This window comes from Stegodyphus dumicola, chromosome 9 (genome assembly GCF_044657685.1).
Source record: "Stegodyphus dumicola isolate Sdum_Otavi_A_Nest chromosome 9, ASM4465768v1".
Classification (NCBI taxonomy): Eukaryota; Metazoa; Arthropoda; class Arachnida; order Araneae; family Eresidae; genus Stegodyphus; species Stegodyphus dumicola.
The window spans coordinates 110,077,206-110,090,486 of NC_140776.1; the positions used below are offsets into that span (position 1 = coordinate 110,077,206).

At 34.0% G+C, this 13,281-nt stretch overlaps 1 protein-coding gene across 2 annotated transcripts in view; it reads left to right on the top strand.

Moving 5' to 3' along the window:
* The window catches only part of LOC118179412 (uncharacterized), a 52,222-nt gene that overhangs the window by 35,278 nt on the left and 3,663 nt on the right, over positions 1-13,281 (top strand). For both annotated transcript variants that reach the window (XM_085823897.1, XM_035348581.2), the window contains exons 3-4: positions 4,237-4,277; positions 5,971-7,848. In XM_085823897.1, the coding sequence (XP_085680023.1) occupies positions 4,237-4,277; positions 5,971-7,848 (1,919 nt within the window). The remainder of the gene's footprint in view (positions 1-4,236; positions 4,278-5,970; positions 7,849-13,281) is intronic.

Sequence of the window (13,281 nt, forward strand, 5' to 3'; positions counted from 1 at the left end):
CTTAATCAAAGAGGTAGAATAGTCCTACTTAGGTTGCAATTCTTAAGAGTTGTAATGTTTCATTGCATACAGATTCTTAATTGGTTATCAGTGGATGTTCATTTGGCCAGAAAATTGTGAAAAGGAAGATCTTTGATCGGCTGCTAAATATATAAATCCTCTCTGGGGAAAAGTTGTTCGTCCTGGTCGTAAATAGTGTAAGATATCCATTAAAATTCTAAGAGAACCATTTTGAAATGCTTACAGCTTCTTGAGTAGTGATTTACAAATATAGTTGACTGAATATTCAGGTACAGACAAAGCGTGACTAAGACAGAGGCATACGGAGCAGTTGCCGTGGGCCTCCCATCAGACGGGGTGGCCTAAATCGAATAGAAAGTTTGTTTTATGTTTCCTTCTTTAATAAACTTTTTTTTAAACAAAATATCAGTACAGTGTAAAATCCGTCAGTTTTGTGTTAGCTTCTTCATTAATCTAGCGTATGAACAAAAAAATTCTATATTTCATAAATCCATGGCTTTCTAGGGCGGAATTCAGCTAAATTTCTGCAGTTACGATGGATAAATTTGGCTAATCAAAAGGTTGTTTTTTTACATATCGCAAAATGCGATATGTTTACAAAAACACTGGTTTCTGATTGGCTTAATTGAGCCATCGTAATTGCGAAAATTTAGCTGAATTCCATCCTAATGTCAGCAAGGATATGAATTTTTAGCAGTTAGATGGCAAAGTTAACAATCAGATAACTGATTTCGGAAAGGTGTGAATAGTTCACAAATTGCAGCGATATGATTGTTACCTAGGTCATCTTAACTCTTCCGGCACGCTACCTTTTAAAGTCGGAGTTTTGATTTTTTTAAAAACGGTAGGCAGTCTAATTAGGCCTAGAGGAGTACACAAGTAAAATTTTGTGAAAATAGCACTTATCGTTTGTGGTTGTGCCCAAAGTGGCAAATTGATTTAATAGAGCTTCGAAAAGAGTGCTGAAACGAGAATTATTGTCAATGAACTGACCGATGAGATGCGGAAAAACAAAGAATACAGACTCTCTGTTGTCCTAGATTATCGGTGAGCCCGGTCTGGGCACACCTAGGGTTCGCCGTTTGATTTTAGGCAAGATTTCAAGGTAAAGATTTAAAACTAATATAGAATAAGGAGATTAGCATACAGCCGAAAAATAGCATAGAAATTTCTTTTCAAACAATTCCTTTTATACCCTAAAAAAATCTGGAAGATTTCTTTGAAAAATGAGGGTCTTAAAAAACTAAACATGGCTAAAACATATGGACTGGTTTGTGTTGAGCTGCCATCTACTATAAATAAAGAAGGTTCAGAGTAACCTATAGTAACCTATAAATCCTTTTTCATTCAATTTTTCTGTGCGTACAGAAGGAAATTTTTAGGTTTGTCCAGACTGGACACACTGCGCCGCAAAGGGTTAATCGCAACTGCGAAAAATTCAGTTGCATCGTGTTCAGTGGATTCTGTTGGATTCTCACAACACTGAGAAATCACAATAATCATTTATAAATTGTATTTTCTCAAAATTCTTACAAAATGTCAAATATTCTTTTGATTAATTAATTTCATTTGAAATACTGTGAAAATCTACCTGGATCCCTTCCCAAATATCGAATAATAACGCATAGTGATGATTGCAACCGGTATCTTAACAGTTTGTTATTTTTCTTGCGCGTGGTATTGCATGTTGTACGCATAAGAGTTTTATTTTTTATTGGATAATTTATTGAGATTTATTTATTTTGACTAGGTTCTTATTTACACTGTATTAAAGTTACAATAAAATAAATGGAGCGGTCTTACATGTTTGGGAGCCAAAAAAAAAAAAAAAAAAAAAAAAGGAAATTAAAAAGACTTAAGAACTTGGCCAAAAAAAAAATTTGGTAAGAGAATGGCTGGTGTCATCAGCGTCAGAAAATAAAATATTTTGCTGGATTTGCAAATTATTTGGAAATACAACAACTAGCCTTTCAACATCTGGCTTCAATGATTGTAAGCATGTTGTCATTCGGCTAACAGAGCATGAAAATTCTTTTTATGCACAGGTAATCTATTTTAAAGTTTACTCAAAGATTTAAAACTGAAGAAAGAATTGATTCTACACTAATCAAGCAATATCAGGGTAAAGTGCATTACTGGCGGTCAGTATTACGAAGAGTTGTTGAAACAGTTAAATTCTTATCATCAAGAGGTGCAACATTTTTTGGAGAAAATGAAACATTCGGCTCATCTCATAATGGAAACTTTTTGACTTGCCTCAAATTGATAGCCCAATTTGACCCATTTCTTGCGAAGCATATCGAAAATTCTGGTAATCAAAACGCTGACAATGTGAGTTATTTATCATCTACAATTGTAAATGAATTTGTTAAATTAATGGGTGAAAAAGTCGTGAATGTCGCAATTAAGAGATAGATGCCAAAGGTTCATAAAATTTATACAAATTTTTGGTCACAATGCGGAACATTTAACTAATATTATACAACAAGTTTTGGAAGATTTAGGTCTTGACATACAAAACTGCAGGGGCCTAAGTTACGATAATGTCTCCAATTTGGGCAGGGAATATTCAGGTATTTGAGCAAGAATTAAAAATATTAATCCTACTGCAGCTTCCGTACCATATTCTGTTCATTCTTTGAATTTGGTTACTATAAATGTTGCAGAATCTTGTACTGATGTTGTATTTTTTTTCTTTACTACAAGAATTATATAATTTTTTTCTAATTTAACATACCAATGGCAGATTATTATTGAAAAATTTAAAGAAAGTAAACAAAAACCGACTTTAAAATATCGTTCATATACACGATGGTGGGTTGATGCAAATTTTACTAAGGCATTGTGTGAAAACTATGCTTCGGTTCTAAAATCTTTGAGTTATTTGGCAGATGATCAAGAGAAAATTCCTTCCACTAGAAATGAAGCTAAAGTTCTTTATAAAAAAATTACTAAAGATTGAAAATGCACTAAATACAGTTGTGTGAGATACTATTTTACAAAGATTAATCAAATAAGTCAAGTTCTCAGAATTCTATGGCACAATTAGATTTAGTATCATCGTTATTTGAAACTTTAATAGATTTTGTGCAGTCTGCTTGAAATGAATTTGAGAAATATGAAGCTGAAGCGCTAGAATTGCCAGAAAACAGTGTGTATGAGGTAAAAAAAGAAAAAAAGTTACACATCGAAGTAGAAAATAGAATAGGAAGAAATCTATTATAATAAAATAGAATAATGAAAAAGAAAAGGAAGAAATCAATTATAATACAATTTAAGTATCAATTTATAAATAAATAGTAAGTATTATAAGATCTACATTATACTGATTTATCATGCAAAATTGTCTCATATCAATATTGTATAAAATTGCAAAATTTAAGTTTTATTACTGTACTATTTATAATCCCCCTCCGGTTGCATTGAATTTCTAACAAAGTATGTTTTTATTCATTGTTATTATTATTGTCTATGATATTTTTCGTTAATTAATTCGAATTGCTAAAAAAAGGTTTTACATTTTCTAATTATAAATTTAAATAGCATTTTTGTCAAATTTTGGTCCTTTAGATGTGCTATATACTTTTATTGACGGACATAGAATTATCAGAAAATCAATAAAATGGACAGAACGATATTTGGTCTGACCATTGGGAGGGGCGGGACTTTTTAGCTATTTTAGGTTCTAGTGAATTTTCTTGTTATATATTTATAATGAGATGAAAAATTTAAATGCCTTATTAATGCCTTCAACTTAAATAAAGCTAATTCAGAAGTCAAACAACTAAAATCAGCATTATGTTTTCACAGGATTAGTCCTGTGAAAATTTGAAAATAGAACGCTGATTTTTGTTGTTTGACTTCTGAATTAGTATTTGTTCGGCGTGTTATTGTGTCTTAATTAAATAAAGCTAATTTGCTATCTCCTAAGGAATACAGGAAGAGGAGTTTAAAGATCAAAATCATCGTAATAACTGGTTAATTAACACGTGGTTAATTAATCTTACACATATTTTGTGCGAAATTAAGGAACTTTTGATTAAAAACTGAGCAATAAACCACTCGGCAAAAGTAAGATATTTATGTTTTTTGAAATTTAATCATAAAACTCAGCGATGTAAAATAAAAAGAAATCTTGTGAAAATCATTGTTATTGTATTTTCAATTTGTGATTTCTTTAAAATACAGCAGATACTGAAGACACTTTATTTACAGGTATTGCACTGATAACTTCCTGTGAAAATCAAGAATTGCTGGTAAGTAAAATTCTATTAACGAGGCAGATAACATTTAAGAATTACAAAAATCAAACCATTTAATAGCTTTTCGCATCCGACGCGCTTTCGCACAGTGTGTTTTGCCTCAGTGTGCTTCTTTTTTGTACTTTTCCGCAATAGTTTTAATAATTTTTTTAATGTGTAAGTTTTTTTTTTTTTTTTTGAATTTGCCGCCTAAAATTGTTATAAAATTTTTTTAAATAAATACTGTTTTAATGAGTCCAATTAGTGTCATTTCATAAAAACATTGGATACTTCTAATTAGACATCTCATTTAAATGCATTTTTAATTAAATCGATCAGGTTAAAGAGGAAAAGAAATATTCCTTAGAACTGCGTTTATTACGTTAAAATCATTTGGCTTTTTACTCAATAGCAAACAGATTAAATTCGAAAGTTCAGTTTCTTAAGCTATGAAATAGATAATTTGCTGGCGCGTGAAAGGTAAAAGTATTTTATTTCCGGCAGTGACAATGCAGCGCTTTTAAAAAACGGCGTTTGTCGATTAAAACTGAATGAAAATTATTTTATTTATTTCCGAATGGTAATAGTCTGGGGCCCCGGAGGAAAAGAAATGTTTTATTTCGAACAGTATCGTCACTTCTCGCTTTCAAGGTGCTGAGTTTTTTAATCCAAAGTTCATTAAATTAGCGCAAAAGATGAAATAAAGCAAAAACAAATTCAAAAGACGGGTTTGAGGGATTCAAGTTGAGGATCGCGTGTCTTCAAAACTGGGTGGCTCTAGGTACTGCGGTATTTTCGCAATGTAAGGAATACAAAAACATGCATACAAACAAACAGATTCTTCATTATTTAATAGTAAATATTGGCCGAATGATAAAGTTAAACGATGAGAAAAAATAGCTTTCAAAATAGCAATGGAATTTAATTTAATATAAATATAACTGGAAATATATAGACAGTCACTTTGACAGTATTTTAATGAGGAAATTGCAAAAGTTTGTTTATGAATTGTTCATAAAGTTTCTGTAAATTATTTGACCGATGCTGTACCATTAATCTTTATACTCGGTGGGCATCCCTCATTGCAAGGAAACCTATCGATGTAAAATTTAAAATTAGACGAAACAGCAATCTTTGGTTGGCGTAGATGTTTTCAAGTAAAAAAAAAAAAAAAAAAAATGCAGATTTTTTTGCTCCTAAAAAAGAGGGACATATATGGGTTTCTCTCAAAGCCGATAGAGTTATTAAAAGTTTATGTCACACTAAGGGCACTTAAGGGGGGGCTAGTTTTAAATAGTTGACTATAAATGAAACCAAATTGTTTGGCAACTTAGTTCCTTACTTGGCGACATTTTTATGTCACTTGAATTCATTACTAATGGAAGACAGCAATTCACTAGTGGAAGACAGCAATTTTTACAATGCATTTTAAACCTATCTGGAGATTTTACTTAAATCTAAAAAATGTATTCTATAATATTTTGATCACATTAACCGAGTTGCTAATGGCAATAAGCTACGTAGTTTCCGTGTTTTGCATAAGAAAGGGGATACTTCGGCAATTTGATAACAATATCCGAATGATATCATTAACCGTGATCATATTAAACGGCATCTACTGTATTATAAGTGAAATTTATTTAATAACTAAAAGAATAGCATTTGGTTGTCAAATATATTTCTTGCATTTATTTAATCTTTCTTTCAGACGTTAAGTGAACCATTTAATCCCCATTTCGGATTCTTCCCGGAGCATCAGGCGGATGATTTAAGTGTGGCACTTACTGAACATCACCCTCTTTTTCTTTACGCTTCTTCTCAGAATCAGTTCAGTCATGATCATTTTCAAGCACCTCAGAATCAATTCAGAGAACACTTTCAACATAAAGAGCAACCTACAATACATTCTTCGAACAATAATGCGAGACCGAGAGAAGCAAGACAGCAGTTCTATGACTCTTCATTTTTGAATGAGCAACGTAACGCGAACAACAACAACAGGCATTCGAAGACCGATCATCCGCCACTAACATATGGATTTGTACCGCGCATACAGAAGTCAACAGCTGATAGGCAACAATCCAATTCTAATATTGCATACAATACACCACCCGAACAAAGAAATAATAACTTCCGAAATAACCCAAACAATGAGAGAAATCAGCAGCAATCCTTTAGAGTTGAAAATACTCAAGGACAACATTTCAGACGAAATAAACAGTTCTCAGAAAATGCCCGTGCTATTTTCAGTCACGACCAGCACGAATCTGCTAACTTAGCATCGATAAAAATCCAGAACGACCATTCAAAAATTTCCGGTGCTAATCCAACCGCCCAGAATTTTGCCTCAAATGCTTTCAACCCACAGTTCTCCACAAGTGGAAAACAGCATGAACTTAGGAATCATAATCTGAATACGGAAAATATTGAAGAAAGCGTGAGGCAACATACAATCTACGCCAATAATGGAGCCACCGAAAAGAATAATAAAGACCACAACAGAGAAAAAAATCCAGTTTTCCGACCAAACTTCATTACCAGATCACAAGTGGACAGAAATGTAAGAAATAGAAATCAAAATGAGAATCTGAACTCGTACAATAACGCTCGAAGAATTCCCGACCATAATAAGCCACAGTTACCATCGAGAAAATCACTGCACAACAATGGCATCAGAACAGAGATTCCAGAAGTAATTCCAGTTTTACACCTCGGTAGTAGCAACAGCAATACTGCTGGCAACAGCCCTCCTGTTTACATACGAAACACAGATGCACCCGAAAGCACTGCTCCGAATGATCCTGAAAAGAAAACGTACCTTGTATTCAAAGCTCCAACGCAAGTGACTACAGAACAACCTCCGTCATCATCGAATAGCATCAGTGATCTGGGAAACTTCTTAACAAATATTCACACTCCTGAAATTAATTACACCACACAGCTTCCTACCCTGCCAGTGTTCCCTCCTCAAAATGTCGGCAATGAAGCAATAATATTGGATTTAGTCCAAATACCAGACGAGGAAGCTTACACTAAAAATAATGACCCAGTTTCTGAAGGTTCTGCAAGTACTGATCATCGAATATCTGTAAATAAAGCTCGAAATAGCCTTGAAGATATTTCAGACTTTAAGAACAATGCTGGCACTACATCAGCGGATATCAATGACGATGAGTTTTATCATCATGATGAACAATATACAAAAGCAACAGAAGATTACCACCAGCTGAACACACAGAGCGTACTGGATCGTGTATTCCCAGAGTACAAAAAAGCGTCAAATGTTTCCTTTCTTCCAATATCCTATTCTTCTTCTATATCCGTTGCAGTGGATCAGGGTACTAATAAGAAGCCACAAGCATTAAAGAGTTCAAAGTTAACGTTAAAGAAAGCTTTATCTCAGAGAAAAAAGCCCAAGCTTCCCGAGAATCATGATTACATTTACTCAGATCCATATGGACAGCAAAATATTCCAGGCAAACCAGGAGCAGATTATCCAACTTATGGTGAAATTCCATTCACGAATTTCGATTGCAGAACATTCAAAGCTCCAGGATTTTATGCAGACTTAGAAGCTGGATGTCAAGTAAGTTTTATATGCATTCATCTTTCTTTATTAATACAACAAACTCTTACCAAACGCGGGGGTTACATCATTAATACATTGCGCTTACGCAGGGACATTCTTAGAGGGGATGCAGCGCGTAAAAGTACGCGGGAGGCGAAAAAGTACCCGGGCGGCTGTACTCTTGTCATACTACGACCAAATAATTTAAATTCTTTGTAAGTACTTGTCATATGTAATTACTTTTTATACAGTTTGTTAAGTGTAAGTACTTAATGAATATGAAATAAAAATTTTATTAATCACTGAGCACATTTTTTTTTTTTTTTTTAATTTGGGGCCTGCAATCTTAGAAAAGTACGCGAGCAGCCAATGACCTAGGAAGGGTCCTGCGCTTACCTGCGCTCAGCAAAGTTGACTTTCTATGAGAAAATTACGTTAGGTATAATTCAAATTAAGGATGCATGCGGAATCTAAACGAACCTAAATATTATTATGAATGAAAGGGAAAAACGAAACAATTGTTTATTGAAAGGATTTTTGCTGCTGCTTAATAAGTAAGGGATACAAATATTTGTTATAAAAAGCTGGTGATTTTTGCTTGGGACAATGATTGAGAAAATTCTTTAAAATTTGGCGGTAAGGAGCGCAGAGTGTTTTAATGCCTTTTATAGAATGACCTCTTCTTTCTCCATTGCAAACTCCGGCAGTTCCTGTGCCTTTTCTAACAATTCGTTTAACAAGAAGTTAAAAGGTAACTTCTTGCAAATCCAATCATTTTATCTTCATTTTATTCATCCTATCTTCTCCTTCACTATCGCTGCTTTCATAGTCCACTAATGTTATAAGATCATATAGTTCTTCATTCTTTATTTCTCAATCGTCATTACTCAAATAATTTTTTAATTTCTCTTTCTTAAATATCTGAATATCTTTTGCCCAATTGCTTTTGCAATTTGTACGATTTCTTTCGTTATATTCTCAATAGATGGAAATCCTTTAAACTGTTGATAACTTCTTGCCAAACCTCATATCAGCAAGCATTCAGTGTTGATTAGTGAACGTTAAACAGAGCATAAATGACACACTTGCGTTAGAAATTCAATGGGTACAATTAAAATAACACATATACGCGAAATCGTGCTTTGTAAATACTCAATTTTCAAGGGTTTACTCTAATATGATGTGCGAACTACAATATTTTAAGTTTAGTTTCGGCTGACATAATAAGTTCAACTTTATATTTACACCTGTTCTACAAAATGTAAATCATTATCAAGCTGGAGATGATTTGTTAAGTAATCTCAAATTTTATATTGACATTCTTCTTTGCTACATTCTCTTCTTTATATTATTCTAGTTTAACTTCAGTTTTGCTAAGCTTAAAGTTAGTTATTCTTAGTTTAATTCTTCATTCTCTTCTGACTTTTACCAGTTCTTTAAACATAAATACCATTTCTCTTAAATGAGATCTCAAAGCTAAAAGATATTTTTAAAAATTATATTTTTTGTACTTTTAGTTTTTAGACAGGATTGCTGTTAATGTGAAAAAGAATATAATATGCTGACAGAGTAATAAAGAAAATGTATACTAGATTTTACGTTAAATATCTAAAAACATTACTGTAGAATATGTAAGAGTAGCCTGTTAACTGTGAAGTTAGACGAAATTCATTCTTAAAAAATTAGCTCTAAATTTGTAAAGGGAAATAAGTATTTATATTGCCTTTCGAGAGGTAGTTTCTCTTTTTCTAAGACCGTTGCTGCAGAGTGTTTCGATGAAATCCTATTCTAAATTTTAAGCGAATTTATGTATTATCAGGTTCAATGTTCCGCCTTACTTTCTTTGGGAACCTGCAAGGACCTGACTCGGAACAGGGAGCTTACTAAAGCTGTGTCCAATAAATGTGGGAAGTAGACAAGATACACAGGAAGGGTATACGAAACCCTTTATTTTTCACTCTTTACAATAATTTCCGTACTTCGGAATACGAAGACCAACTACTTGTGGTCTGAACGAAAGAATATAAAAATATTTAACTAAACTCTAACTTAACTTTGGAATAATAAACAAGCGCCTACGTGGAAGATTGGCCGTATATTAACAGGAAGCCGTATGTAGTACAGAGAACTGTTAACCCTACAATACGTTTAAAATTATCACGAGGATTAAACCTCTGGCCTGGAAGGCAACCAGCAACCGAGTAAAACTGCTAAGGTAAGCGGCCTGCTTCGACTAACTCCTTCCTCTCTCTCGCTTGGCAAAAAGCCACAACTTAAGTACTTGGCGTTCGCCAGACAAATTTGCATAAATAAGTTAAAGCTTTTAATTCTGGCCGGAAGTAGAAAATAAGAAGTGATAGTAAAGATTTAAAATAAAAATAAACTTTAGTAAAACTTAAGATCCTTACATACTTCCCGCCAGAGTTAATTAGTTTGAAACTGAGGTCTAAAACGACCTTGATGAAAACTTTTAGCTCTAGAATCTAACGCGAGGCCAATCTTTTACAAACATTTCTCACTAGAAACTAGAAATTTTAAAAAAAATTGTTTTTACAATATCAGCTCCATGGACAACCAATTTTTCATCTGTACTGCATCTAAACAGGAGCTTTATTCAAATCTGGTTCCTTCCAGAGATCTGGAAGGAAAACTAGTTTAATGAAATGTTACACAACGAAATGGCAAATAACATGAATATTTATATTTCTCTTAACATTCTTATTTCATTCAGGACTTTATTTTAATTATCTCTCCCCGTGCTCTCTGACATGTGTTGTAAAAGAAAACACTAAACACGAATGTGTTTATGTATACGTGTTCAACACTGCCGCCTACAATCAAAACACTAACGTGTTAAAATTCAACATAACAAGACCTCGTAACACACCCTATCTTCAACTCTAAACCCTGAGGTACTATTCTGAAAGTGGCTAACTCTGAAGTGTAGCGTCAGAGAGCCTAACTATATTCATTCAACCTTTAACACATATTCACCATAATTTGGTCTTTTTACAGTCACACGAATAAAAAACTTTTTTTTTTTTTTTTTTTTTTTTTTTTTTTTTTTTTTTTTGCATTACTTTCACTTTTACCATATCATACTATTTCTTAACATTTAAAATAACAGTTCACATTGTATATAAGGTCATATTGACATGCCGTTAATTTTACGCATTTTAAAACATACATTAGTAGTACATTGTTAACTTGTATTCTTTTCAAAGCAAGTGCCAATTCTTCTACATTGAAATACTACATTTCAAAAAGTCTTTCAGACTAAAACTTCTTTCTTGCCAGAATGTTTTAAATAAAATTTATACAATAACTTTTACAATATTTAAGTATTTACACATTCCTATTATACATCAACTTTAGTTTTACGCGCGAGTAATTGAAAAACATAATACCAAAATCGGTAACAACTCATTTCTCGCCTTTTTGGCGATAAAGGTAGACCTCACATGAGGTAAAACTTCTTGAAATCTGCCACTTGCAGTAAGAATGAAAGATTAACTTAAGTTTGCAAAGTAACATAAAATTTTATTTATCTTTGTGATATTCGGACATTCTTTTCTGAGCCCAGTCCTGGAAGGTAGCGCAGATTCTGGTTTGATTTATCCTCCTTCTTGGGCGGGCTCGCCCTTCAGTGCCTTCCTCTAGAAGCTTTCTTTTTCCTCCAGTTCGGTCACCCTTGAATACCTTCTTTTTCGCCTCTGCCTGTGGTCTTGGCCGTTTGATGGCAGCTGGTGTTGGCGGAACCGGGATACTTCTCGCTCGTTCCTGCTTGGACCTCGTTGCTGGCCGTTCAAATTTTCCTTGTATCTTTTCCTCCGCCGCTGGTGGCCCTTCCGCAGTTCGGCGACATTTGCTGCGGAGAGTCCTGTCCGATGAGTCGATCTTCCGTTTGGAAGCCGGGTTATAGTTGCCGTTATTTCTCCTGGCTTTCTTTGCATTCGTGTTACTTCTCTCTTCTTCATTCTAGGGGTGTTCGTGAGCTCTCTTTTCTGGACGGTGGAACGGCTTCTTTTTCTTGTTACCTTCAATTTTCCAACGGGGAAACTTTCTTTTCAATTGCTCCTGCCTCCTAATGGCTTGTCCTTGTGCTTACGTTGTTCCACCTCTGGAGCTTGTGTCTGCCGTGCCGGATCCTGCAAAAGATCTTTGAAAATTTGCATTTTATTACGATCATAGTAGGGTTTTATTTGATCAACGTTTGCGGTGCAGGTTTCACCATTTCTGGCTTTTAACACCACTACAGCGTGAGTTATTTTTTCTATGACATATGGTCCTTCAAATCGTGGAAAAAATTTGACAGTTTTATCTTCTGGTGCTGAAGAAAGTGAATGCTTAATTTTTAACACTTCATCCCCTACTTTATAATTTACTCCCCGTCGTTTCAAATCATAATAAAGCTTGTGTTTTCTCTGTGCTACTTCAGTATTCTTTTTTGCTTCTTTAATTAATTTTTCTATATCACCCATTTTAAATTCTGGGGCTCTTTGTTGCACATAAAATAATTTATCTAACGGCGTTATAATCTTTCTGCCTAAAAATAACTCAGCAGGAGTTTTGCCCGTTGTATCATGTTTTGCGGTCCTAAGAGCGAAAGCAAATTCATTGACATAGTTATCCCAGCTTTTATGAAAATTTTTAACATAACTACGGATAATTTTCACTATATTTCTATTGACCCGTTCCGCTATATTTGATTGCGGCCGATAAGGGACCATTTTTAAATGACATATGCCCAGTTTTTGGCACATGTCTTCAAATATATTACCAACAAATTGAGGACCATTATCCGATATAACTTTTAGGGGCGCCCCGTATTTTAAAATATATTTATTTAAAATAGAATCAGTAACTAATTTCGCTTAGGCTCGTTTTAAGGGAACAATTTCGGTCCACTTACTAAAATGATCAACCATAACAAGGAGATAGCGACTTTTATTTAACTGACTTTTTGGGAAAGGGCCCAATAAATCGATGCCAATTATTTCATTTGGAAATTCGGATTTAATACTATTTAGAAACTCGGCCGGGCGGAAATTAATATAATTAACTGCTTGACATGTTGGGCAGGACTGGACATACGCCCTTGTTAACTTTTGCAGTTCAGGAAAATAGACTGCCTCGCGTACGCGTTGTATAGTTTTTCGAATACCAGCATGAGAAGCTAAAGGGCTGTCATGCAACTCCTGCAGGATATTTAATCTAAGACTATCTGGGATAACAGGTCGAAATTCGTTGTTGGAATTCGTAGTTTTTTTTATAAAATAATAGACCATCTATTAGTTCGTAATGGGCCGCCCTATTTCTTATCGCCACAATATCTTGGTGGCTAAAATTTTCAGCACAGGTTCTTCTTGAAACTCGGCCATGGTTATTCTTCTTCGTTGGGCGCCACTATCAGGTTCAATGTTCCGTCTTACTTTCTTTGGGAACATGCAC